General features: G+C 48.5%; 2 protein-coding genes across 9 annotated transcripts in view; one reads left to right on the forward strand and one right to left on the reverse strand.

The window, feature by feature from the left end:
• The window catches only part of SRGAP2 (SLIT-ROBO Rho GTPase activating protein 2), a 97449-nt gene that overhangs the window by 44191 nt on the left and 25564 nt on the right, over positions 1-27694 (forward strand). For 4 of the 5 annotated variants that reach the window (XM_048327716.1, XM_048327721.1, XM_048327720.1 and 1 more), the window contains 8 exons: positions 3662-3724; positions 6619-6834; positions 7562-7690; positions 12540-12764; positions 14321-14422; positions 15242-15439; positions 23731-23815; positions 26487-26514. In XM_048327716.1, the coding sequence (XP_048183673.1) occupies positions 3662-3724; positions 6619-6834; positions 7562-7690; positions 12540-12764; positions 14321-14422; positions 15242-15439; positions 23731-23815; positions 26487-26514 (1046 nt within the window). The remainder of the gene's footprint in view (positions 1-3661; positions 3725-6618; positions 6835-7561; positions 7691-12539; positions 12765-14320; positions 14423-15241; positions 15440-23730; positions 23816-26486; positions 26515-27694) is intronic. The other variant, XM_048327718.1, reaches the window with a different exon arrangement.
• LOC125337710 (cyclin-dependent kinase 18-like) lies at positions 16963-22137 on the reverse strand. 4 transcript variants are annotated; one of them, XR_007208124.1, is made up of 8 exons: positions 21711-22137; positions 21472-21597; positions 20195-20251; positions 19852-19966; positions 19654-19748; positions 19518-19580; positions 17835-19153; positions 16963-17733 (listed from the first exon to the last, which is right to left on the reverse strand). XR_007208124.1 is itself a non-coding variant. In XM_048327722.1 (7 exons), the coding sequence occupies exons 1-7, from the start codon at positions 21714-21716 to the stop codon at positions 19076-19078; spliced, it is 540 nt and encodes a 179-aa protein (XP_048183679.1). In that variant the 5' UTR covers positions 21717-22137; the 3' UTR covers positions 16963-19075. The 4 variants fall into 4 exon arrangements, 3 of the variants coding, with proteins under 3 accessions (XP_048183679.1, XP_048183680.1, XP_048183681.1); XM_048327722.1 differs by having other exon boundaries at positions 16963-19153; XM_048327723.1 differs by lacking the exon at positions 17835-19153 and having other exon boundaries at positions 21711-22133.

Genomic DNA, 27694 nt, shown 5'->3' on the forward strand with positions numbered 1-27694 from the left:
GAATCAAGAAAACCAACCTGAGGATTTGAAATTCTCCTCCTGTTTAGCACCTTTGATGGTGGAAAAGCCCCAGTTTATCTCTTGGTATGCTGCAGGGTGTTTGATGGGAAATGGAAAATCCACAATGGGTTGGTTAAAAGCCTTGCAGTAATCAAGGAAGAGGAATTATTAATTCTCTGAAGGGGTCTGTCATGACCTACTTTACAGCTGCACTGTGTCTCTGGCTGCAACTGGAACCAGAATATGACAGATCTTAAAGCACCCCGCACATGGGAAAGCCACCATGTGAAAGAAATGTAATGGTTAAAATGCTGGGCATTTGTAAAAAGATTTTTCCATCACGGTGTCAATTTGAAGATACGCAAATGCCACGAGTAAAACTCCCACTGAGGTGCAGAGTTGGCACCTTTGTGCTACATCCCTGCTCCCCTCCTGCCATCCTTACCCACCCTCCACTGGTGGTTCAAAAACATGGGAATATTTAATGTTTGTCCTCCACCTAGGCATATTTAATTATTACTTTTAGGAAGATGCAGAGACCTGATACTGTTCCAGAGCGGTTTCAGAATCAGCACATTTGGGTTCCAGTTCCAGCTGTCACCCTCTGACATCATTTGAGGCAGCAAATTAGATAAGAATCTCTTATCTTGGTGTGTTACACAGTCACCCTCCGATGGCTTGAGCCCTTCCTGGCTGTCGTTGAGTTTGTGGGGAAAGCACCTCAGGAACTCCAGGGAATGTTTGTTTTGAAGCCATCCCCTCTTTCTGTCAGGCTTGAGAGGACGTTGCTGGGGCTGGAGGTCCAGGACAGAAAATGTTGACGGCATTCCTGAGCTCTACTCTTTATTATCCCCCCCAAATATTTTGAAGCTGAAGTCGTTAATGTTTGGTGGAATGCGGAACAGCCGAGCAAGCCCCGCAGTAGATCCTAAAAACATCTTGATTAAATTAGAGGGGAGGTGGAGGGGAGGAGGGCTGGAACAAAGAGGCCGTTGAGGAGCTGGCACGGCCCGTGCTGGGAATTTATGTTGCAGCCAGGGGTGGCAGAACCTCCAGCCCTGCACATGGTGCAGATACACCCTGGAGTAACAAAGGAGTGTGTGTTCCTGCGTGTGCACTCGCAGGAACTGGGGAAAACCTTCATCTGCAGCCCATCAGTCCTGCCAGCTCCTGGGGTGGCTTGCTTGGGTGCTGCTGATGCTTTGCCAGGTTTGCAGAGAAAGGAAAGGTTTTTATGACCTCTCAGTGCCCAGCAAAGGTGAGGAGCTGCCCCACTCTGCCCACCCTCAGCTGTGCAGGGAGCTCCTGTGCTATCTCCCAAGGATGCTTTTCCAACCAGATCATCTCCCAGATCTACAGGAGAAGGGTTTAACCTGATCAGATAAGGAGGAGACAGCGTTTGTGGGGACACCCCCTCTCCACATGCACACCCAGCTCATTAGTGGAGCCAATTAATTAAGATTTTGTAAGATTTTGTTGCACAAGCCTTTCCTCATGTTAAGGGAGGTTACAGACGGACTTGGTTGCAGGTACAGCCAGGAGTAGATCACAGTAAAGCTGATCAGAATATCTTTTATTTGTTGCCTTTTCCTGGAAGATTGTTTACAAAATGGATTGTTCTGCCTCTGCAAAGCACACAGAAAAACAGAGAAATACAGAACAATGTAGAATTTGCTGCTGAAATAGCAGTTGGTATCTGGAGACATTCACAACTGCCAGGACTGTTGTTGTCTTTCCTTGGCATGGATTTTATTCGTAATTCCATGGCACTTTCTGGCATGATGCTGGAATCTCCCATGCCTGCATGGCAGTGGGATCAGCAGCCTTTAATCTGCACTTTGAATTCCATGGGAGCTGAGGGAAGTTCTCTTCGTGCATCACCTCCACCTCCCTCCACTGCACTCAAGCAACAACTTTTTCCTGACATCCAATCCGTTCTGACTTCCCCAAACAAACCCTTCTGCTTCCTCCAATGTATTTTCATTTATCAGGGTCAGCCAGCTCAGCTTTTTTTTCTCCTAAATCTTTTTTTTTTTTTTTTTTTTTTTTGGTGGAATCAGTGCAAGGAACAGTTTTACATTAACAGTGCTCATTGCGCCGCTCTTGTTGTGATGTCCCCTGTGATCTGTCTTACCTTCATCTTAATGGAAGGGTTTTTTCCAGTCCAGCAATCCAGCAGCTCCTTTCTTGAGAGCTCATTTGGAAGCACAAAGAGTTTGGTGTTTTGACAATTTGGCATCTTCTTTCCCCCTTCAACCTGAATCTACATTAAAATATTCGTTTTAATCTCTGTCGCATAATTGATGCTTCAGCAGTTTGTGCAGCAAATGAGCAATTTTTTTTAGTGCAAGAAATGAGCAAAATGGGCTGAAAAGAGCGGGGTGAGAGGCAGATGAGGGCCAGGCCAGGCAGTTCAAGCAGCACCAGGGAGCCTGTGGCTGGAAAACTCCTCCTGTGTGAAAAGTTCAGTGCTGAGGGCATTTCACACAGACCCAGGCAGTCGCTTCCATTAATCATCTCCACGTGGAGGAAAAGGCAGCCAGAAAACCCTGGCGACCCAGATGACTGCAGGGCTGAGCAGCAGCCTCAGCTCCTTCTGCTTCCAGAGGTGCAACTCCCGCGGGTTTGTTCCTGCAAGCTCCCTCGGAGGTTGGGAATCACCAGCTCTTTGCTTTTCTCTAAATTAGAGGCTCCTCAGAAAAAGCTTTCCTTTGTCAGCATTTGTGTCAGATGCTCTTTTTTCCTGTAGCACCTAGGGAGCAGGGTGAGGAATATGGGATTGGAACACGTGGAAAATCCAGAGGACTGGGCGTTGGATACTTGTGAATCCCATTGTGCTGCCAGCAGAGCAATTCCAGGCTGGTCTGAACCACAACTCCCCAAAATAATGAAAAGAAGTCTACAATAAAGCAATTTTCATCTCAGAAACACACTCTGAGCACTGCTGAACTGCACAGTATGGGGAAAAGAATAATTTAAATTTAAATCAGATAATCTTTCTCTTCTGGCTCTTTAATTTATCGGTGTGTTGTTGGTTTTCTTCTCATGGTTTAGCATTATCTTGACTTCCTGGGCAGAAATGTTGGTTTAAGCATGGGTTTGGCCGCATTGCCTCTTTATCTGTTTCTTTTCCTGAACGTTGTAGGCATAAATAATCTTGGATTTATCAAATTTGCTTGCCCCAGTAGATATTAAACGCTTGTAACGTGAGGGTTGGAGCACGCAAACGCTGCCTTAGTGGGCAGCGAATGAGTAAAATCTATAAACTGAATTAAGTTATTCTTGTTACGTGGTGATTTCCTTGTCCTGCCTCTCTTCAGCTTCCATACCAAGCTGTGCTGGATGCACAGTGTTGCTTGATCCTGTGAAAATGGGAAAATGGTGTATTTGCGGGCTTGAGGGTCGGAGATCTCAAGTTCTCTGGAAATTCCCACCTCTGTTCCATAAAGCTTTTCTGACTGTGCACTTCTAATATTTCGGTTTATTAATACTCCTGGTGCAGTGTGACCCTGGGTGGCTCTGGGCTGGGCACTGATTGGATTTGCCAGCATAAACAGTGGTGCTTAATTGGGCCTAACTTATTAATGGATGCTCCGTGCTCACTTCCTCTGCCTTTGCAGCGTCTTCCCCAATTAACTTTCATTTCTCTGTTCTGTTGCAGAGCAAGGAAGTGGGACTGCAGCTCCAGGAGGACTTGATGAAGGTCTTGAATGAACTGTACACGGTAAATCAGTGATTTCTTGGCATCTTCTCAGGCAGAAGGGAGAAGTGTTTGACTTCTCCCACCAAGGCTGAGAAAAGGCTGCAGTCCCTGCAGCTCGAGGTCACCTAAAAAGCTCCATAAATCCCATTTTTCCCCTCTGTCCTTGAGTTGTTTCAGCTCTCTAAGTGTTGGTTCCCCAAAGGTATCACCTCCATGCCCATTTGTTCCTTTGCTGCAGTGATGGTTTGAAAAAGAGCCAGAGATAGGAGAGTTATTTCCGAATATGCCAAAAACCTTGGGGTTTGTGTGGTGTGAGCCTTCAGAGGCACCCACTGAGCTTTTTTTGTCCCTCAGCTCTCAGCAGAGCAGCTCCTTTTGGAGTCTGAGTTTCCCATCTGTGCTTTTTCCTTCTCAGTAAATCCACTGGAGACCCCAAGGAAGAGGTGAGGAGGAGGATGTGATCCCAAGGGTTCACGTGCTGCGTGGGCATTTTTCTTTTCCTCACACAGACGAATGGAAAAGCCTCTTGCTTGATGTAAATTCTGCTTTCTGCAGCTGTTACTGAGCTAGTTCTCTTCTTTAAAAGCAGAACTCACTGTTCAGTTGCTCAAAATGCCTTTTATTTTGTCCTTCCTGGGTGATTTGCTGGGTCATGACACTGAGATGTGTGTTCTGGCCTTCCTCCTTCCAGAAGCTGACCCAGGGTTGTTTCTCAAGCTGTGGCATATTGACCCTGTGGGGGTAAAAATCAGTGTTACAGAATTTCCTGGGGTTCCCTGAAATTTCCTGTATCAGCAAAAGGTATAGAGGGAATTGTTTCTTGCAGTTTGTTACAATTAGAGCCTCAAAGCCAAATATTCAGGTAAATCAGCACTCCAGAAACTGTTTTCTATTTGAGGGCAGAATTGGCTCAACTTTTGAGTCATGTCATGGTTGGGATCCTAAGGAAGGACACAGATCTGCCTCTAAAAAGAGACTTTTAGGAACTAGATTAATTTCTAATCCGAGTTCAGGTGGCTCTGAAGTGGCTGGTGAGTGGAGTCTCATGGACAGGGGATCATTTCTGGGTGCCAGGCCCTGACAGGTCATTTTTTGAGCCAAATATTGAGTCCTGGTAATTCCTCTACCCCAGAAGGAAGAACTTCCAGAATTCAGCCTTTGCTGAACAAAGTGATGAAAGGCATTGGTATTTTTAATGTCAGTGCTGGGAATTTGAAATCTGTTTATTCATTCCTCCTGCTGCAGAACTCTGAATTGTCCCTTCACCAGAAAACCTTTTCCTTTGCAAAAAGCCACTTCTGATCATGCTAAAAAGATGCTTTTTGTTGGAATTAAAGCCACCCCACCAGTGGCTACGTTTAATGGTACTTTTAGAAATAATTCCACCTCTCTTTCTGCTGGATGTGGCGCTCAGTGGTCTGGGCTGGGTGACAAAGTGAGGATCAACCAAAGGCTGGATGATCTTGGAGGTCTTTTCCAACCTCAATGACTCCATAATTCCATATCCAAAGGATTGGCAGAATCCCTGCTTTTGGGCAAAATGGATCTGGGTGAAATCTTTACTTTCTCTGCACAAATAAAACACAGAGAGTTGTCCCAACCTGTAATTTTTTTGTCCTGTGCCATCTTGCCCTCAGCAGACCCCAGTGAGTCACCAGTGTCCCCACACCAGAGCCCGTGGCTGCCAACGTGGCCTAAAACCATTAAAAACCCATTAAAACTGGGATTTCTCCCTCTGCTTTCACTCTCTGCCAGCTCCACTCGGAGTGAGAGAGGAAAAGCAACTCCTTTGCATCTATTATTATCATTATAAACGCCTGCTTTATAGTCTGAGCATCTGCAGGAGCTGGGAGTGCGTGTGTGTAAATTATTCAGGATGTGTCTTTAGCACTGGCTGCAGTCACATTCCCTTTCATGTCTAAATCCAGAGTCTCTTTGGCTCTGGGAACCTCTGCTGATCACTGCACAGGGGGAGGGTGCAGCCCACTTGGGTAAAATCCTGTTATGTTGTGGTGCAAAAGAGCTCTAAACGGGTTTTCGTCTGAGATAAATCAAATTATTCACAAGTGGGGCCTTTATTACTGCTGGAATGGGTGACTTTATGCAATTGTGCCTTTTTTTTTTTGCCCCCTGTGAGTGTTGTATCGTGTTTGTTTTGGTGTGGGGTTCAAATTGCTTTGCATTTATGGATAAAAAACTGGTTTATGTCTCATGTCCTTTGGTTCTATTTGCATAACACAAAGCTAGACGTTCATGTCATGTGAAACAAATGGGATTTTTGTGACTGGGGGGATATTTATCTATATTTACATATAAAAAATGTGCTATAATAAAAGTTGCTCATACAGCACAGGGTCCAGGTCTCCCTAAACGAAAGAACCACACTTGTTTATTAATTTTTTTATTACATAAGGTGCCCAGAAGTACTTTTATGTCCCAAATTTGATTTGAACAAATGGCACCTGAGTGGCTCTTGCAGCCACTGTGTTGAGGCTGGATTTACATCCTGTGATGTTTAAAGCACTGATTCACCCAGATGAAAGACTGATAGGCCTCCCTTCAGAAACCTTACCTGCTGATGAAAAGCTCTCATTTTCCTGGCATATCATTTTCTTTGAACAGTCAGGGAGGCTGGATTTAGTCTGCATCCTTTTTTTGATTTTCATGCCTCCTTTACTGGCTTGTGCAAGAAGGCACATGCCAAAGTCAAACAAAGCAGCAGCTGCAAAATCATCCACTTGGATTTCAGATTCGTTTTGAGAGCCACACTCGCTCAGGCACCTCCTGCCCTGCTTTTCTGACATGGGAAATTTCCCTGAGTGTGTTTTTCTCTGGTTCAGGTGTTTCAGACTAACAGCCAGCTCGGCCTTGCTGGGCCTTGCTGGGCCCTGAGTGTTGGTCGTCGTTCTCTGCAGGTGATGAAGACCTACCACATGTACAACGCCGACAGCATCAGTGCCCAGAGCAAGCTGAAGGAGGCAGAGAAGCAGGAGGAGAAGCAGATTGGGAAGTCAGTGAAACAAGAGGACAAGCAGACCCCGCGCTCCCCCGACTCCACCTCCAACGTCAAGTTCGAGGAGAAACACGTCCGGAGAAGCTCTGTCAAAAAAATTGAGAAGATGAAGGAGAAGGTACTGGCAGGGTGCACAGGAGCCACTGAGATCCCCCCTCACTTCCAAATCTCGTTCTTTGTGCCGGTTTCATTCAGCACTCAGCTGGAGGAAAGGCAGATCCAGCACCAGGTTTCCTTCAGGGCAGTCAGGTGTGCAGTTTGTGTCATCCCAGGGAATCCAGGCATGGCACAAAAAGCTGAAAGCAGGTTAGAGTGGGAAAGCAGAAGTTGCCTGCTTGGAATTCACGGTTACCATGATTATTTTTGTTGTCCAAAGCACGAGGCTGTGCTCCAGGGAGCCCAGCAATCCCAAACTGCCTTTGAGCAGTTCAGCTCTAAGGTTCAAGCCAGTAGAAGGGATGGAGTTATTTTCAAATGGATTTAGGCTCTGGAAGGACCAAGTTCAGGCCTTGGAAGAGGTGGAGTGCCTGTAGCGACCCTCAGACAACCCATGGGCTTCTGTGGTGGTGCTGGAGCTGGGCCATAACCTCCTAAACCCACCCTGTTCCTTCATTCCTCCTTTAATCTTCCCCATCCCACAGTCTCAAGACTTTCAGTCCAGCATAGTAATGCTTAAACACATCTAAATAATTAATCTGCATTTCAAGTCTTGGAGTGCTGGCAAAACTGGAATTCAAAGGCAAAATCTGTGTAAGCAGAGTAAGATTTGTTCAGTGTTCTCCGGTGTTACCCAGTGTGCTGCTCACCTCTTCTAATGCTATATTCTGGTTTTTGTTGTCTTTCAGCGCCAGGCAAAGTACACAGAAAACAGACTGAAGGCAATTAAGGCAAGAAATGAGTATCTGCTGGCCCTGGAAGCCACCAATGCCTCGGTGTTCAAGTACTACATCCATGACCTGTCTGATCTCATTGATGTAAGTGCTGCTGGAACCTCCCACGTCCCTCTCCTCCCTCAGCATCCCCCCCTGCACCAGCACAGCTGGAAACCTCTGCATGGCTGGGCTGGGCAGCTTGGGGGGTGGCAGTGGCCTGATAATTGGTCATTAGGCTGTGACAAGAGCTTTTCTCAGGTGGCCACCTCTGTTACACAGACAAGGAACTGGGCACTGAGAGAGAAAAGGAGGAGCTGCTTAGTTAAAGTGAAACCCATGTTCAGTATCACACTGCTGCCTGACATTTTCACTTGACTATGAGTGAAAAGCAAACCTGCATGATTTTAACTCAGAAGCACGTTTGAAAAAAAGATTTTTAACTGTAGAAACAGTACAGGAAATTTGGTAGAAGAGAGGGAGTTCAGAAATGTTTCCTGAAGCTGCTTTTAAGTGGTTTTGGAAAAGTCATAGAATCGTGGGATAGTGTGAGTTGGAAGGGACCCACAGGGGTCATCCAGTCCAAGCCCTGGCCCTGCACAGACGTCCCAAAATCCCACCCTGTGCCTGAGGGTGCTGTCCAAGCACTCCTGGAGCTCTGGAAGGTTTGGAGCAGTGCCCATTCCCTGGGGAGCCTGGGCAGTGCCCAGCACCCTCTGGGGGAAGAACCTTTCCCTGATCTCCATCCCAAACCTCCCTGACACAGCTCCAGCCCTTCCCTAAGATCCCTTCCCTGCTCACCAGAATAGAATTCAATCCCTCCCCATTCAGGGGACAGCAATTCTGCTTTTGGTAAAACGCACTGTGAAAAAACCCCGAAATTCTGATTTTTGGAAACTCAGAAGAGCCAGTCAGGAATGCTGAGGTTATTCCCAAGGATGGAACCACTCCATCAGCCTGAACACACTGCGTGTGGGTCAGTGGCTCTGGTGGCTCCTGTTCCCCTTGCCAAGGCCATCCCTGCTGGGAGCACTCGGCTGCAGAGCCTGGAGGGAGCTGCTGTGGAGGAGCAGGGAGTGATGAGCACAAGAGTCTCTAGACACAGGCAATAAAGAGCACTCAGATCTCTATTAATTACTCAGCTATTAGAATAACCAGCAGTCTATAGGATACATTTATTCAGCTGATGATAAACTTGCCTGGAGTGCTTTTGTGCCAGGTGTTGATTTAAACCTGTCCTTTGGAGGTCAGGGCTGTCACCGAGAGCGGGCTTGAAAAATGCTGTTATTTCCAAATGTCGTGGTTTGCAGGATTGCTGCTCTGGAGAGGCCTGGTTTGTTTATTCCTCCTGCCTTTTTAGGAGCCCTGTTTTGGTTAACATTTGCTCAGCCTAAATTGCGTGGCTCTGGGTTTTTAGCAAATGAGAACTTCGTGTTTTATATTTATATTGAAGCTACAAGGTTGGGATTAATTTCACCAGCATCGGCCTAATTTAATTGTTCTAATTTTATTCTTCTAAAGCCCTGTCTCTCAAGTCTTCCCCCAAATGCTGCACACGTGCCTGGTTCAGTTGTCTGTTCTTGGTGTATTTTCATGGATCACAGGTAGCAGAGAATCTGTTTGGATTTCGCAAGCCCAGAACAATCTCTAAGCACAGAGCTGAGGTGTTTCCAGCAGGACAGGACAAACCTGGGGGACCCAGCTTGGAAGGAAGGGCTGCTCTCCCTGGGCAGTCCCAGCTGTGTCTGGGGCATGGCAGGCAGTGCTGCAGGACAAGAATCCAAACTTCTGCAGCCCAGGGGTTTGTCTGTCCCTAGAGAGGAGCCCTCGTGGCTCTGGGTGAGTTCCTGCCTGAGTTAACTCCCTTGGAGCATTCAGTTTAACACCACAAGTTCTCATCATCTTCAGAATAAAAGTGTTATCTGCTCTGTGTTCAGGCATGGAAAAATGTGGGACTTGTCTGGGAGCGCAGGAGATGGAATTCAGTTATCTCGTTGTTAAGACACAGGGAAAATAGATTTATTAATGCCTTTGATCCTGAAGGATTGAAAATTAACAATTATAACCAGTGATGGTTATCTGAGCCATCTGACTTGAATAAAAATGCGATTTTTAAGCCAGGCTGTAATGCCTTCCCTCGATCTAATCATTTGATGATATTGAATTTTGAAATATAATATAAAAGTAATCTTCAAAGTCACTTACAAGGAGATTGTGTTAGGCCAAACAGCATTAAACTTGTCATGTTTATCCAGCACGGTGTGTTCCCTGGGCAGTGTGCAGGGAAGGGTAGCAGGGAGTTAATTCTTTGTCCAGAGTTAAGAGCAATAAATTGTTTCTGACATAGCCCAGTAGTTTTGAATTTCCTGACTTTGGGGACTGAGGCAGCTCTTTGATGCTAATGAAATATTACAGTAATGGGGAAGTTTGCATTAACTCATATTTATAAAAGGGTCACTAGGACAGGATTGGAAAAAAAGAGATAAAAATGTGTGTTTGAGTCCCAGAGCTTACTTTGCTCTTCCAGGGATAGGTATTCTGTGAGATCTCCAGGATCTCATCATTTCCCTTCCAAATCTGAATTGCATTTTAAAACAAAGGGCTTTTTCCCCTTGAATCTTCTGGTTTTGAGGCCTGTTTGAAAGCTAACTGGCAAAGGGTTAATCAGCTGTCATGTTGGGAAGTGAATTTGAATGAGTTATCATTAAATTCTTATAAAAAATTGATTTCCTTCGAGAACGATTCCATCAAACATTTATATAACCCAGAAAAGGGATGGCAGGACTGGTGCATTTATAAACATGGAACACTGGACTTCAAAAAAAACCCTTTAAAGTGGGGGAGTGGGCTGGGAAACGTTTTCTGTTTCTGGCTTCAATAGCAAAGAGCCAGCACGTTTTGCCTGAGTGAGGTGAGGTGTGACACATTAACTTCCCTTTGGATTCCCAGTGCATTGGGGGGGACACTGGGAGGACAAACTGGTCACACTGGGAGGGTGCACAGCCGCCTGTCCCGCAGCAGGAGTTGTGTTCAGTTCTTGTCCCTGCAGTTCAGGAATGACAAGGAGCTGCTGGAGAGGGTCCAGCAGAACCCCCAGAGATGATCTGGGGTCTGGAGCATCTCCCTGATGAGGGGAGGCTGTGGGGCTGGGGCTGGTCAGCCCGGAGAGGACACGGCTGAGAGGGGATCCCATCAGCCCATACAAGGATCCCCAAGGGGTGTCAGGAAGGTGCCAGGCTCTGCTCGGCAACAGCACAAGGAGTAATAAACTACAACACAAGAAATTCCACCTCAACATGAGGAAGAACCTCTGTCTGTGAGGGTGGCAGAGCCTGGAACAGCTGCCCAGGGAGGGCCTGGAGTCTCCCTCTCTGCAGACATCCCAAAGCCACCTGGAGGGTCCCCTCCACGTGACCCTGCCTGGGACTGGGGGATCTCCAGAGGTCCCTTGCAACACCAAGAATTCTGTGAAAAGGAGCGAGTGCTGCTGTTAGATGTGAGCTGATCCTTGGCCCAACTCCATCTTTCCCCCCATGGCTGCAGGACCAGCCCTGCAGAGTGAGCAGTAGCTGTGAGTGCCTCTTGATCCAAGGCTGCCTCCACACGTGCAGATTCTCAATCAAGCCTCTTTTGTTTTGCTTTTTGTTTTGTTGTGGTGGTTTTTTTTTTTCTTGGCTGGTTTTGTTCTTTTCTGATTGAATGTAAAGTCCCTTAATTCTCTGCCTCCAGTCCAACCAGCAACTGCAGCTCTTTTTCCAAGGCTCCACACCTGCCACAGCTTGTTTGGCACAAGAGCCAGGCTTCCAGCAGCACTCGGTGGCAGGAATTCTGTGGGAGCAGGGAATGGTCCAGCAGTTTCTCTTCCCTCTGCCCCCACCCCTCCTTCTTCTTTTTTCCCCCCTTTTTTCCTCTGCGTTTGCAAACAATGACAGTGATGAGACCCAAATGATGGGCGAGGAGGAGTTTTCATGTGAATTTTGCTTACAGAGCAGCACAGCAATGGAGCAGATGGTCTCTTTCTTTCCTTTCTGGATATTCTCCTAGTGGATGTAATCTTGCTTGTAATTCCAAGAAGGTGGGCTCCTTCTTGCTCACTTTATTAGATGGCTGAAAAATCCAGGCTGGTTCTGATCTAATGCTAATGAAAAGCTCCTTTTTTTTCCCCTTCTGAAACATGAAAACTTGGCTCTGCAGCCGTGGTGGAAATGAAGCTGCTTGATTGTCTCCCAGTGACATCATCCCAGTGTCAGCCATAGCCAGGAAATTCTTGACCATAACCACTTTCTGCTTCAAAGTTTTTTGCTCCTCTGTTTCACCCCAGCAATGAAATCATCCCAACTGGTGGCTGCTGGGTTTTGGATGACTCTCTTTTCATGTCCAGGTCATGCTCCTCCTTCCTGAAGTACTGGATGAAGCAGTTTGCTGGAATTACGGAATTATTTAGATGCAGATTTGTCTTTATAGATGATCCAAATCCTGTGTCTTGTCTCTCCAATAGCACTTCAGTGCCTTGCTTTCCTCTTCCTTTGAATAATGTCATTTAAGGATTTTGGAGTGTTTCCATAGGAATCAGGACCCCTAGAAGTCAGGTTAGAATTTAGGGAATTACCCTGCCCTACTGCTGAACTTCGCCACTTCCTTTCTGAATGAAATGAGTCTCTAGTACTCCATGAAAAATGAGTCTCTTATAGTCCAGGAAAACTCCACAACCTGTTACAATACTTCAAGCTTGGTAATCAATTACAACACCGTGATAAAATTTGCATGGGGGTTACAGGTTGAGATGCTCTGTGCAGTCAGAGAGAGACGTGGGACCTCCCTGCCACCCAGCAGCAGGTGACAAAATACCCACAGCTTGTTCCTCATTTGTACAGCTCCTGCCTTTGGAAACATTCAAATCCCCATTCTGGAGTCTTATTCCCTTTATTCATAGAGAATTGTGTGTGTTTTCCAGCAGTGCTGTGACCTGGGGTACCACGCCAGCCTCAACAGAGCCCTGAGGACGTTCCTGTCGGCCGAGCTGAACCTGGAGCAGTCCAAGCACGAGGGGCTGGACGCCATCGAGAACGCCGTGGAGAACCTGGACGCCAACAGCGACAAGCAGAGGCTGATGGAGATGTACAACAACGTCTTCTGCCCCCCCATGAAGTTCGAGTTCCAGCCACACATGGGTGACATGGTCAGTGTGGGGCCCTCCTGCCGCTCTGCCTGTTTATCTCCCTCATTTTTGATAAACTGACCCACTCCAGGGCCGCCTGTTTGGCTCTTTTGGGAGCCTCAGAGCTGGGAGATGATGCAAAGATTAAGCAGGGGCTCATGGCAGAGATATCTAAATTTTAATTTTTTGGCTATCCAAGCTGCTGGAAGTGAAAATGCTTAGTTAGGTTCAATATTAAATGTGAGTAGGAGACACCTTCATTCAACCTACAGGTTAATCCCCAAGACAGCCTCTGATTTTTGAGATTTGAAGGGCCAACAGAAGAAACCTAAATGCTGGTTTTTTGCAGCATCTGAGTGTGCAATCTGAGAGTGCAAATGGTTTGTAGTGGTGCTTTTTGCCCCCTCCTTGTGAGACAGGGCTGTCAGAGGACTCTCCATTTTTGGCAGGGCAAATCCCTCTCCTTATAGGTTTGTCAAGATGTGGTTGCTCAGCTGGGAGCTGCTGAAAGTCACACGAGCTGAAACTGGTTCTGAGCGGGAACACGTGTACAGTGTGACAATGTAGGTCAGTTGGTTGGATTTCTAGATCATCCCCCGAGCACAGACTGGAGGATGGTCTCTTGCAGCCTCTTCTTTTGGGCTGGGAATTACAGCCACTGCTCCAGGCTCTTCTTTGTCTCTCTCGTTTTAAGTGAAACCTTCAGACTGCAAATGACCTTTCCTGGATTTTTCTGTGTTTCTGATCCTGTAAGATTATGGGGAAAAAAGGAATTACCTGCAGAGTCTCATTCAGGAGCAGCTCCCATTCACTGAATCATTTATCTTGCTGCTTCTCGAGGCCAGAGGAGTGTTTATAAATGCAGCTGATGGTCTTGTAGCAATGGTGCTGCACACAGCAGATTATATCAGACTATATGATGGTGTGTGTGCATGGGTGGGATAAAACTCCCAGTTTCAATTTCTGTCTCTAGAAAAACAGCCTCAGGCAGTGAGGTCAGTGTTTTCTTTTTAAAATCCCCACAAAACCCAGAACAAAATGAAAGGGAAAAGCTGCCCCGTGCTGTGGAATGAAGATCATTCTGAGCAGCTCAGGGAACCTCGGTGTTGTGGTGTCTGTGACAGGTCCCCAGCCTGTGCTGCTTTTATTTCAGCTCCCCTGGATTCATTCAAGAGTGACCTGTGCCTGTTGCTGTGCTGTGCAGGTGGTTCAGCTGAGCAATCCCCTGCCCCAGGGTGCCAGTCTGAAGCACTGCACCAAATTCTTGATTTTTGATGTGATTTATCCAAATACCTGGGATAAAGCACCTCCAGACTCCCAAAGCACACGACAAGCTGACATCCTGACATCACTGAGAGTAGCTGTTGTTTCCTGGCTCTTCTTTGATGTTGCCATCATCTCTTGCTCTCTGTTCAATCCTCTCAGGAAAGGAAATGCACTTTGGTAGAACCATGGACCTTCTTCCTCTGGTTGAAATCCAGCGCTGCCCGGTTTTAAAGCTCAGCACTTTGGAGAATGTTTGTGTCTGATAAATAAAGGAGTAATTGCGATGTCCTGCTGTGCTGTTTCTCTTGCAGGAGTCTCAGCTCTGTGCCCAGCAGCCAGTCCAGAGTGAGTTGGTGCAGAGGTGTCAGCAGCTGCAGTCCCGGTTATCGACGCTGAAGATCGAAAATGAAGAGGTCAGTTAATAACCAAAGTTCAGCAGCGGCTCTTAGCCACTTACTGGGCACTGGTTATGGAAGAATCTGGTTGTTGTCATCCTTTTTTATCAACACTTGTGTTAAAATTCAAGGCCAAGGCATCTTGTGCATTAATTAGTGGGGGATCTCACAGGAAAGTTGGGGGTATGGAGAGAATCCTTTAAAATACCTCCCCATATCTCTCTTCCCATCCTTAACTTGATAAGACTGGCTGTGGTGCAGAAATTTTATTTGGATAGCAAAGGGAAAAGGAGGAATTTAATGTTTTGAAGTGAGTTTGCATAACCTGAGTAAAGTGATTTTTGTTCACTTGGCCATTCAAGATGAGAAGAAGATGACATGAATGGGGATCTAATCTCTGCACCTCTGTGCTCAGGAACTTCTGGGCAAAATTTGCAACTCCTTTTATGTCTATAAAGTCGATTCTGGCCTTCAGTAAAAATGTGCAGTACAGCAGAGTCCTGTTTGTAATTAACATCTGATGCCCAGTAGTTGCAGAAGACAATTAGTTCAGCTCTCTTTGCTTTGAGGTTAAATTTCTTTCCATCTCCTCCTGATCCCAGCCTGAGAGATCACAACTGCGATCCTGGCACGGAGTCCTGGCAGGTTCAGGGTGCTGCCAGCTCTGTGCTTGCATGGACTGTGCTGTTAATGAGCCAAAATTAATTACAGCGCACAGGGTGTGAAACCAGTAATATCTGTTTATCAGTGAAGTGCTCCAGGGGACTTTGCTACCTCTGTTGTTTACTTACAACATAAAACCTTCAGGTTTTGAGTTCTCTCCTTCTTGCTGGGCAGGTTAAGAAGACGATGGAAGCCACACTCCAGACAATCCAGGACATTGTCACGATAGAGGACTTTGATGTCTCTGACTGCTTCCAGTACAGCAACTCCATGGAGTCTGTGAAATCCACGGTGTCAGAAACGTTCATGAGCAAACCCAGCATTGCCAAGAGACGGGCAAACCAGCAGGAGACTGAGCAGTTCTACTTCACAGTAAGGGGCTGATTCGTAGGAATTTAGGAATTTTTTTTCGTTTGGGAAATTCTCCCCTCTGAGGGTGGGCAGGCCCTGGCACAGGGTGCCCAGAGAAGCTGTGGCTGCCCCTGGATCTCTGGAAGTGTCCAAGGCCAGGAGGGGCTTGGAGCAGCCTGGGACGGTGGAAGGTGTCCCTGCCCATCCCCTGGATGATCTTTAAGATCCCTTCCATTCCAACCCATTCCATGATTCTGTAATTTTCAGTGTGATCTGTTCAGAATTCTCCTCACAAGGGAGTGCAGAGTGATGCTCTTGTCTAACAAGAGATGCTTCTCTCTTTGCTTTTGGGCGAGCAGAAGAAGTGTGTTGGGGTTCAAAACTGTGTGCTCTCAATTCTCTGCAAATATTTTGGGATACCTCTGTTGATGCAAACGTAGTCTGTGGGTAAATTGTATCAAATTTGATTTCTTCTGCATCTGAAAAGGAATTTTCTGAGAAAAAAACCTAATAATAGCTTGTAAACATCAAATTTCAAAGCTAGTGCAAACTAAAAGAACATTTAGCTCTTTCATTTTTTGTTATTACCATCTTACAATTTCAGCCTGCAGAAGCTTTTCATTGAGTTGGTTCTTTCTAAAAGATGCTAAGAGCTTTCTGATACTGAATTTCATACCAGACTGTCTATTTCCTACATCAGACTTATGTTAAACTGTTGAATTTGTTTCCAATTTCAAAATATTTCAGGGTAGCAGATGAAAATCATGGATTTTACCCTGGTTACTTTGTCATTCCCTTGGGCATCCTTCACCACCTTCTTCCCAGAATGGTGTTGCTCATTAAAATCTGAACTTTCTGTGCACTAACTTGGCAGCATGGTTCATTAGGCCTTGGCTTAGAAGAATCCAAAATCCTTCGCTGAAGGTGAATCTGGCTGTTGAGAGAAGTGGGTGGAGAAGCTGCTTCAAGAAGGGATTGACCACCCTGCCCAGGGTTATGGAACTAGAAAAGTGATTTTTAATTGAACTCTGAGCATTCCCTCTCCAGAGAGGGCTATTTCGAGTTCAAATAGGAGGAGGAGGAATCCAGGGCTTAATTTGGATAGGATATTTCTCCCTTTCATGTTGTTGGTGTGGTGTTAGAGAGAGACCCTCTTTAAGCAGCCTGATCAGATGCTGCATTGATCTGCTATTGACCAGGCTTATAAATAGCCTTGATAAGGATTTCCAGCTCTGAATCTCCCAGGGGCAGCTTTTTCAGTGTCTGAGAAAACCCTCAGATGGGTATTAATGAGCCTTGAGGGCAGAGCTTTGTGTAGGGGATAAAAACAAAGTGCAGTGCAGAAGTGAGATTTAATTCCCTTTTACCTCGTGATGTGCTGAGTGCTGGGGGGTAGGAACTGTAAGAAAAAAGCTGATTTAAAAGAATATTCCATATTAATGTGACACAGGGAGGAAATTCCATGTGCTGCATTCCTAGGCAGAGCTTTTGGGTAAATACAGTGATGGCAGCATGAGAATTTAGTGGAAGGATCCTCACTGGAGTTATCTCCAAACTGGAATAATGTTTATTTCCACTGGAGGCACATCCCTGCACGCCGGTGCTGATGGATCTCTTGGTGGGCTTTGAAGGCAGATTTGTATTCAGGGTAATTTAAACTTCCCTGTGCCAGTGGAAAGCAGAGGGGGGAAGGTTGGGCTCAGCACTGGGCTGCTGCAGGTGGCTGAGGCAGGGAAGCAGCAGCAACTTCAGGGAGCCAAAATCCAGGGATGTGCCGCTGCTGCCATGGCTACAGCCCTGCTTCCCGAGCCAGGGATCCGGGCAGAGCTGCCCATCAGGGCACAGCTGGCACCCAGCTCCACCTGGGCAGTGGGAAGGGGGTGAATGATTTCATTCTTTCCCCTCTAAACCAGCATAATTTTAGTTCTTAGGCAAAATGTTATTTTTTACCTCTGGAAAGAGGAGGAGCCAGAACAATGCTCGTTGTGTGAAGTGCTTTAGGATTAATGGAGATTCATTTTTGCCAAGACCTTTAAGACATGGAGAAATGTGGTGTAAAATCCTCCTGCCCCTGAGTGGTGCAGCAGTGGCAGCTGGGGGTGTCCTGGTGGTGCTGATCCCATGGGAAGTGGATCCAATTCCCCCATTGTGATGCTGATCCCATGGAAAGTCAGATCCAGTTCCCCCATCCTTCAGTCAAGTGCCTGGTTTGGAATTATTCTTGGAGGGGTGAGAGAGAGGAAAATCCCTGAGTTTTCCTGACTGGAGACAGATCAGGATGTGGAGCAGTGGCAGAGGTGTTTCTTCCTTATAGCCTGGAGGAAAGCACAGTCCGGTTTGGGTTCTGCTTCATCCCATGTGCAACTGGTTCTGACTGGGAAACTCCTGCAGGGCCTTTGGGCTCAGAGGTGCCCACCTTGCTTGGTTTTGTAGGTGCAGAACGCCCCTGGCTCTGACTCCCAGCTGATCTTCACCTCTTAATTGTCACCGTGCACCAGTGATGTGGCTCGAGGACGTTTCTGCTGCTCTGTTCTGGTTGTGCTTAGCCCGACCCCAGCTGTGCTCTGCCCCAAATGAAATCCTCAGGAGTTCTCCTGTAGTTTGATTTTTTTTTTTTTCCTTTGACTGTTTCTATTACACCAAAAATCCAGGGCTAATGGATCTTTGTAATTCACTGGGGAAAGCCTGAAGCTTTATTTTGAAATTAATTTTTGTTTCAGCAGCATCCTTGCATCAGGCAGGGAACAGAATGTTAGGCATGAGGAAATACTAAAAAAACCACGAGATTCTGCACTGGATGGGAACATCTTTTTCTCCTTTAAAGCAACCCCTGGTACCTGTTGATGTTTTTAATGACCTCGAAGCCAGAGCCTTGCAAGTCCCAGCGAGTGCCTCTGCCCTGCCCTGCCTGCAGTCACCTTAGGCTGGGCTTAAGTGGTTAGATCTGCTTCAAAGGGGAGCTTAACTCTGCCAAGACGAGTTGATCTGCTATCTTTAAGCTTCTGTTTGCAGCTGAGCCTTCCAACCCTCCTGTCCCTTCACCTGAGCGTGACTCTGAGACCCCCAGAACCTGATTTATCCTCAACCGCCCCCACTTCAGACTGGTTCTTTTTGCAGTTTATACTCACCATGTTTTCTCCTGCAAAAATTTAACTGATTGAGAAGAATGTACAGTTAGGGCTTGGCAAACAGATTCTACAGGGAAGTTCTCAAAAAAATTTAATTAATTTTTCGAAGCGGTGATCGCGCTTCCTGTTTTCCTCTAAAACAACAACAAAAGGTTGAAATATTAATAAAGGAAGCAGGAAATGCTGAGACTTTCCAAAGGGACTTAATTCTTGTGAAATGTTTCTTTCAATGTTGTCAAGCAAGGGGACATAAAACACAGGCTTTTGGCAGTTAATTAAAGCCATTTTTGTTTGTTGTGTCAGTGCACACAGGGCTGGGGAGCCCACAGGGGAAGCTTCGTTAGTTCCTGGAAGGTTTTCCCTCACCCTCATACAGTGTGTGTATATGTTTCTTTCTTTCTTTCTTTCTTTCTGTATATATTCCTTTTTGACCCTTTGCTGCTCCTGCAAAGGCCAAGCAGGGTCCAGGCACTCGTGTTGTTAAAAATATTCATTTTTACTTGAAGGATTTGCAGTCTTACTGTGCAGATCAGAGCTGGAGGGAAGTGGATTGAATTGGGGAAAGCTGGAAGTGTCCAAGGCCAGGCTGGACAGGGCTTGGAGCAACCTGAGAGGGTGAAAAGTGTCCCTGCCCATGGAACTGGATGAGCTTTGAGGTCCCTTCCCACCCAAACCATTTGAATATTTGATTACAACAAGAGCATTTCATTATTAGACCAAAACCCTCTGTCTGTGTTCATTCTGCTGGCTGAATTTTTAAGATCTCTCATGATTCCAAAGAGTGATCTGTGATAACTTGCAGAGTTTGTGCTTTTGAGTGTGAACATGTCCCATTTGTGATGTGGACAGCCCCTGTACAGCAGAGTATTGCACATGCTGCAGCTCAGTGAAGATGTCCAAGCTCCCCCAGCCCCAAAACACCCCCACCCAGGATGAGAGACGGGGCAGGGGGTCCCGGGCACCCCCCTCACCTTCACGTTGTGCACACTCATCGGGTTCCCGCAGTTCTCCAGGTACTGCTTGAGGTCGTTGTCCTGCAGCGGGAAGGACACGTCAGTCTGTCCTTCCCTTGTCCCCCCCAGCCCCCAGAGAAGCCCCCAGACCCACCAGGTACTCGAAGACGAGGGTGAGGGAGCGCTCGGTGTGGATGATGTCGTGCAGGGTGACGATGTTGGCGTGCTTGAGGTTCTTCAGCAGCGACACTGCGGGGACAGCGGGGTTGGGGCAGCAGGAACAGGGGCTGAGCACGGGCACAGCCATCCCAAATCCTGCTGGGACCCTGGGGAAGGCCCCTCCCGGCCTCACCTTCCCGGATGGCCGTGCAAGGAGCCCCCTCCTCGTGCTCCAGGCGGATTTCCTTCAGCGCCACCAGGTTTTCCGTCAGTTTGCTGCGGCCCTTGAACACCGTGGCGTAGGTGCCCTGGCAGGGGACAGGGGACACAGGCCATTTCCCAGGGTGGCACAGCACTGGTGTCCCCAAAACATCTGGGGGAAGGACCACTTGAAGTGACCGACCGCACCAGGTCTGAACCCCACGAGAAAGTCTTGGTCTGAAAATTTCTGGATATTGAAGATTTTTGCCCTTTGCACTTGGAGCTGCCCTTTGAATTTCACTTAATTCCTTACAGGGGTGTCACACACTACTCACCTCTCCCAGTTTGTCCAGTTTGACGTAGGTTTCCAGCTTCCCAAAGCCGATATCTGACTGTGGGAGAGACAGGAAAACATCACTGGGGAGGGGGGGCCTCATCCCAGGATGGCTTCACCTCCAGAGGGGTTTCCAGGGACACTGGGCAGTGACATTTGGGATTTTTACTCCGTTTTCTGCCCAAACCCTCTGTGTATCCCAGGAAAAGCCGTGTCCTGACCAGAGGAATGAAGGTGCTGGAGCCCGAGGTGCTGCACAAGCCCCAGAGCCCCATTCCTTATTCTCGAGGGGATGTGAATATTAACGACACATCACCCTGGCGGGGTCTGTTTTATCCTCAGGCAGCACAGGCAGGTGAATTCCAGCTCTCCTTCCCTCCTCCTGAACGGGCACCTCGGATCCCGAGATGCCTCCTGCGGCCTGGCTGTGGTACCTGGGCAGCTCTGAGCACACCTGGAGGTGCACACAGAGGTTTTTGCTCCTGCTCTGTTGTACTCAGAGTTTTTGCTCCAATTTCTGCTGCTGCTCTGCAGCAAAGAAACCGAAATGGCACCGCTGAAGCAAAGGCTGATTCATTATTTATCCACATTTGCATTTCCAGTGGCAAGAGGCTCCGGCTGAATCGCAGGAGGGTTTTCCTTCTCCTCCCTCTGGGAAGGAGCCAGGCCGAGAGGGCAGCCAGGTGTGCTCAGGGGAGTGAAGGACGGTGGGAATGGCACAGCAGGTGCAGATCTCAGAATCCCAGGATCACTGAGGCTGGAAAATCCCTCCGGGATCATCGAGTCCAAGCTGTGCCCGATCCCCACCCTGAGCACTGAGTGCCACGTCCAGGTGACACCTCCAGGGATGGGCACTCCAAACCTCCCTGGGCAGCCCCTGCCAAGACCTGACCACCCTTTCCCTGAGGAAATTCCTCAGGGAACTTCCACCCTGAGCCTCCCCTGGCCCAGCCTGAGGCCGTTCCCTCTCCTCCTGTCCCTGTTCCCCGGGAGAAGATCCCAAATCCCCCCCGGCTGCCCCCTCCCGTCAGGGACCTGTGCAGAGCCAGAAATTCCCCCTGATCCCCCTTTTCTCCGGGCTGAGCCCCTTTCCCAGCTCCCTCAGCTCCTGCCGGTGCTGCTGGGGGTGTGCAGGAAGGGCTGGGGCTGGGCAGGGACGTGAGGGGACCTCAGTGAGCCCGGGGCAGCCGGCCCAGCACGGCCCAGCACGGCCGGGCCCGGGTGTCCGTTCGGGAGGGGCCGGGCCGGGCGCTGCCCCTGCGGCTCGGGGCCACTTACGAGGGAGGCCCGCCGGGACATCCTGCTCAGGGGCTTGGAGAGCTCCGGGCTCTCCATCTGCAGCTTCTGCAGGAACTCGGGGGGCAGGCGGATGTCCATGGGCAGCGAGAGGCGCTTGCTGACGTCCTGCAGGGAGGGGACAGAGGACAAGTGACATCCCGAGCCGCAGCCCGGCCCTTCCAGCCAGCGGGGAGGCGACAGCCAGAGGTGCCCGGGTCCCCCCTGCCCCCAGCACTTGCCTCCATGGAGAAGCGGCGCTGGCCGTGGTTGCGGTAGCGCACGGCCGCCACCGGGGACCGGCCCTGCCCCTCCGGCGGGGACACGGGGCTGCCGTCAGCTGCCAGGTCTCTGCCCAGCTGCGCCAGCTGCAGGTGCCCCTGAGCCAGGTCTGGGGACAGAAGGGAAGCACAGTGAGCGGCTGCAGCGGCGGCACAAGCCGCGAGGAGCGGGGGCGGGGCAGGGCTGCTCCGGGGACACGGGAATCTCTACGGCCTTCTCTGTATCCCCAGGGAATTCTGCTTTTTGCTCCAGATTCCTGGTGCCTCCCCACCCACAGCACTCCCAAAGCACGCCCTGCCACGAGGGTCTCTGGCGGGGGGAGCTGCTCCCCACCCAGCGATCCCAAATCCCATCCCAGTGCTCCGGGAAAAATTCAGCCCGGATTTCTCCCGCGGTACGGCATGGGGAAAGCCCGGACTGGATTCTCCCTGGAGTACGGAATGGGGGAAAAAACCCGGACGGGAGTTTTCCCGGATTACGGAATGGGGGAAAACCCGGACTGGACTTTTTCCGGAGTACGGAATGGGTTCAGGGGAAAACCCGGATTGGATTTTTCCCGGAGTACAGAATGGACTCAGAGGAAAACCCGGACTGGACTTTTTCCAGAGTACGGAATTGGCTCTTGGGAAAACCCGAACTGGATTTCTCCCGGAGTACAGAATGGACTCAGAGGAAAACCCGGACTGGATTTTTCCCACAGTACGGAATAGACTTTCCCCCTTATCCATTCTGTACTCCAGGAAAAGCCCCGTCCGGTTTCCCCCTTTCCCTGCAGCGCCCTGCGGCGGCACCGCGGGGTTTCTCGGGGATGAGGATTCACCTTCCCAGCTTTATGTTCCCAAGTGTTTGAGGCAAAACAACCCTTCAGGAACACCGAGGTGCCCGCTCCTGGCTCTGGATCCCTCGGTGCCGGGCCAGGAAAGCAAAACAGAAAGAGGAAGGAGCCCTTCCTCGAGGAGTTTACACACACAGGCCTCACGTGCCCCAGGAACCGCCAAACCCCCCGGAACCCGGATGTTTTCCTGCCGGGATGGGAGCGTTCGCTTGGTTAGGAGTTCTCCTTTTGGTTTTGGTTTGTTTGGTTGCTTTTCCTCTTGAGGAATTCTCCCCCTGCGTGTTGCTAGGAGGCAATAACGCCTGGAAACTTCAGCGAGACAAAAGCCCAGGCTCCAGCTCGGGGCGGGGTGCGGCTGCTCCGGCTTCACCTGCGGGTTTCTCGCGGCGGCGGAGGTGCTGCTGGATTCGGACTGGGAAAAGTCAAACTGCTCTGAACTGCAAGATAAGAGGTGAAAGAACTGAAAAAAAACCCTCCCAGCATTTGCAGAGCTGTGAAAAATCAGGGAGCAGTGGAAAAAATGCCTGCACGGGTGTACAGTATTTCACCACAAGAGTAAATCTGAACCTAAATAATATCTTTATTTGTTTTGTCCCGCGCCCCCTGTGCAGCCCTGTGGATCATCCAGCGCGGAGGCAGACGCAGGGTTTGACAAGTAAAGTGGGGTGAGAGAGGTTAAGTGAGAGAATAAGCACAGTAGCAGCCTTTTAGTTGGTTAAAACAAATTGCTCATTCAGCTGCCCGTGATGTGCAGCCCCAGCCCGCCCTGCCTGCAGAGGGGTGGATGGCAGCTCCTCTGGTGGCTTAAAAGATGCCAGACATTCAGCTGGTCCCACAGTGGAACAATGGAAATTGCCCTGAAGATTGAGAGTCACAGAATTACAGAATTGTTAAGGTTGGAAAAGGCCTCTGAGGTCATTGATGCAAACTTGGTTGGGCTCGAAATATGGGTGGACTGAGCTTCAGACTTGCCCAGATGCATAAACCAGGACTTAGTTCATCCTTTAACCGTGAATTTCAGTGTTGTTCTGTCACTATAAACTTCAGTGTCACTCTGCCCTCATGTTCACAAATCCAGCAGCCCAAAGACTTGACCAGAGAAGTGAATTGTCCACTCACCATCCTGTTTTTTGCCACCTCCACAGAAAATGAAGGAGTACCTGGAAGGCAGGAACCTGATCACGAAGCTCCAGGCCAAGCACGACCTTCTCCAGAAGACCCTGGGAGAAAGTGAGTGTGGGTCCCCCTCGCAGCTCTCAGCCGGGCTGTGGCTGTTGGGTTTACTGAGTTCCTCAGCTGAGGGTGGCAGCCCTGGATGCAGAGTGGCCGTGCTCGAGTTTTCTGAATTGATTCCTCTGATCTGCATGAGAGAGAAGCCAAATGACCCCCATGGCTGCTTGATGAAGGGTGAACACCAAAATGCTTAACGAGGCACTCATGTGCATCACTGGTTTGTTGCAGTGGGGCTGTGCTGCCCCCTCCCTCCTTCCTCCTCCCCTCCTTCACACTCATCCTGGTTATCACTTAATGATCTCTGTTGGGCCAAACCTGGTGATTTACTGATGAATTCAGAATTATTGATGGGCTGGGCCTTCATTTGCCTGGCAGTTTAGCTGCTCCTCACCTCTGTGGGTTCAACCCGGACCAAACCAACGTATGGAGCCCAGGCTTTTATTAGGAGAAGAACAAACGAATTTCAGAGCATGTAAAATATGTTGCCTGTCTAGAGGGCATCAGTCAGGGGGCAGCAGCCAGAACTGAACATTCATTTGCTGTTAGAGTCAGAACAAAGGCAGATTTCTTTCCCTTCATGGTATGGGCAAATCCTGTTGGCCAAAAACACTTCAACTATGCATCCAAGTTTCCATAGAAACCTGCCTGCCTTGTATTTGCAGAGGAGAAGGTTTTAACAGTCTAAATGTCAGGTCAAAAAATGGCTCAGCTCGTTCTGAGTTCGTGTCTGGAGCAGGGCTGGTGTTGGGCTGTGACTGAGCTAGACTCCCTACAGCTCGTGGTGTGCAAATCTGCTGGATGAAAACTTAACCAGCATGTGGGCTTTGAAGTGCTTTGCTTTCAGTTTGAAAATGCTCTGTAAAACTAAAATACTTCTTGCTGCAGTAATTAAGAGTTTCGTGTTTATCAGACCCCAACCGCTAGGAGCCGAGGGGAGGAGGTGCCTCAGTTTGAGTTGGATTGGTTAAAGTTGCTCATCTCTTCAGCTGTCCTGTAAGAAAGCGTGGCTGAAGCCACAGTTTTGTGTCCTTAGGGCATTTTTCTTGTGCCTCTAAATATCTGCAAGTGACAGCCGTGCTGCCCCTGTGACTGATCACATTCCTGGGTCATAGCTGACCTCTGCGTTCCAAGACCTATTTCCTCTTAACCTGCCTGCCCCCTGAACCCGGCTCAAGCTGTGGTAGGAGGGAAAGGAGAGGAAGTTAAATGTGATTTCTGTATTGCTCTGTAGATTTAAAGGCTGCTTCTGTTTTCTTCATTTGCTTTTTGAGCTTTCTTAGTGGCCCTGTGAAGGGACCCAGGGAGTGTCAGGGTGAGCTCCAGCAGCTCCTGAAAAAAGCTCCTCCTGTCATCTGTGAGATCAAAAGGAGCTGGGAAAGGGAGGAACATCCCATTTCCAAACTTACAGGAGCAGGTTAATAGTACAAACTGGGGACTGTGCCTAGACTTATCCATAAAATGTCACTTCATTGGGAAATGGGCAAATAAAATTCCCTTCACACGTCCCTGGAGCACGGTTAGGAGCTTTACAGGAGAATGTGCCTCCAGCTGTGTGTCTTCAGTGCCTGGGAAGTTCAGGGGGTTGTTATTTTTTATTCTCCTCCCTGCCCCATCCTCAGGTGACATTTTTCAGTCGGGGTGCAAATTGCTTTAATCTGAAGATGACAAGTTCCAGTAATAAAAGTAGCAGCAAGTCCTCCTCTCTGCAAGTCATTATGTCCCTGCCTCCTGTACCCATTTGTCACCCTAATGCAGGAGCCCCTTGATGCTGCCACAGCCGTGTAATTTCTCTGTATGAATATTCCATGATGAAAACGGGGACAGATGGCTGGAAATTCTGCTTGAGAATAACATTTTCATGTAAATTATGCACTGTTTTGGCTTTACGTGGGGAGAGCAAAAGTGGCTATCAAGATGTGCTCGACTAATTGTCAGCCATCAGCAATTAGCTGCTTCCCTCATTCCTTCTTCCATCTCCCCAGGAGCAGGAAGAGAACTGGAGGGAACGTGGGTTTTTCAGCTGGTGGGAATCAGTGTGCTTTCACTGATTTTTGTCAGAAAAAAATGGGCCTGTCCCATTCCCACCAGCACATCCTTCTTTTTCCAGCCTCTTCTGTTGTGATGTTTTAGGTGATGCTGCATTAGCAAGTCCCGAGCTTGGCTGCTGCTTCCCTGAAAACTCGGCGCAAGTTAATGGAGTGTTTTTATAAAAATGTTTGTGGAAAACACCGCTGAACGTCTGTCTCTCAAAATAGCTTCAGTGCCAGCACGTTCAGGCTGTGGGCTGACAGATCTGGGAATGTTTTCACTCTTCCTCAGGGGCTTGGTGAAGTAGAATCTCTCACCCCACCAGTTCCCCTGGGAAGAGGGAGGGAGGGAGGGACTGACAAGCCCAATTTTTTGGTGGAAGCCGACAATTAGAATGCTCAGGGAGGTAATTTTTATTTAAAACCAACAATTTCCAGAGACAGGAGTCCTTGGACAGCCTGAGTTGATTCCTGGTTGGATTTGGTGGAGCTGTGCTGGCAGGGATGAGTTTGATGCTGTCCTTGGAGCTGTCCCCTCCTCTCTCCTCTCCTCCATCTCCTTCCAGAACTCTGTACAGAGACACTGAAAGCATTTTCCCATTCCTTTCTCCTCATGCTGGATTTCTTTGTCTTCTCCACAGGTCAGCGGACTGACTGCGCCCTGGCCAGGTAGGCGTGGCTCAGGGAATTGTGTTTTTAAGGAAAATCTGATGCAAATTGGTCATTCCAGATCAGTTACCAGCCCGGGATGTGTGTCTGTTAGAAAAATGTTCTGATTTGGAATCACAGCATGGAATCATGGAATGGTTTGGGTGGGCAGGGACACCTGCCACTGTCCCAGGCTGCTCCAAGCCCTGTCCGAGCTGGCCTGGAATGCTTCCAGGGATGGGGCAGGAATTTAGCCAGTATAAACAAATCCCTTTTCTTGCCCTGGTGTATTTAGTGCAGCTCAGGAGCAGGATGGGAAAGTGAGAGAAATTCCTTAAATTGGCGCTGTCACCCAGAGAACAGTCTCCAAATTTAGGTTTTTATAACCAAACCCCTGGTCCTGGGAGAGGACTGGGCCCAGAGACTGGCCAGGGGTTATCCACGGGGTTGAGGACCCTAAATTGGGAAACTCTTGATCCCATTGCTGCTCTGCTGTGCCTGGATTCCCACAGGACGGAGGGCACGGAAAAGAAACCTTTTATTACAATTAGGACCAATCCCAGAACCAGCACTAAGCTCCTGATGGGGCTTTTGTAGAACATAACAAATCTCCATCTCCAAAATGATGGATTTGAGGGGCTCTGCTGGGCACGAGGAGCTGGGGCAGGGGCTGTGCATCATCCTGCCTCGTTAACAAAAGGAAGGTGATTGCCACCAGTGTGGAGTCATTACTGCTGCTCCCATTCCTCACAGCAAAGCAAAACTGACAGGTCCTAATTAGACCCTGACATCTGTAATAATAAAATATTATTCATCATGAAACAATTTTAAATATCAAAGAATCGTGCCCGCTAATGGTTTAAAACCCACCTTATTGTCTGTGACAGCCCGTGGAATCGGATTTGATTTTTTTTTTTTTTCATTCAGTGGTTTTGATTTTTTTACAAAAGGAATTTCCCCAAAATTACCACGTTGTACAGGCTTTTTAAAAATCACACTTCTAATCCCCTTATTTATAATTCAGCATCCATCTGCCCTGGCAGGGAATTGGCTGGAATGATACATTAGGGCCTCTCTGCTGTTATCTCCCTTGCTTCCTTTTTACAAGAAACTAAAGGAATTTTAAACCCCAGTAATAAATTTTGAGGGGAAAATCCTGGCAGAGCCAGGCCTTTTTTCCTATTTTTCTGCCATTAATGTC

Source organism: Corvus hawaiiensis, chromosome 24 (assembly GCF_020740725.1).
Source record: "Corvus hawaiiensis isolate bCorHaw1 chromosome 24, bCorHaw1.pri.cur, whole genome shotgun sequence".
NCBI classification, from domain to species: domain Eukaryota; kingdom Metazoa; phylum Chordata; class Aves; order Passeriformes; family Corvidae; genus Corvus; species Corvus hawaiiensis.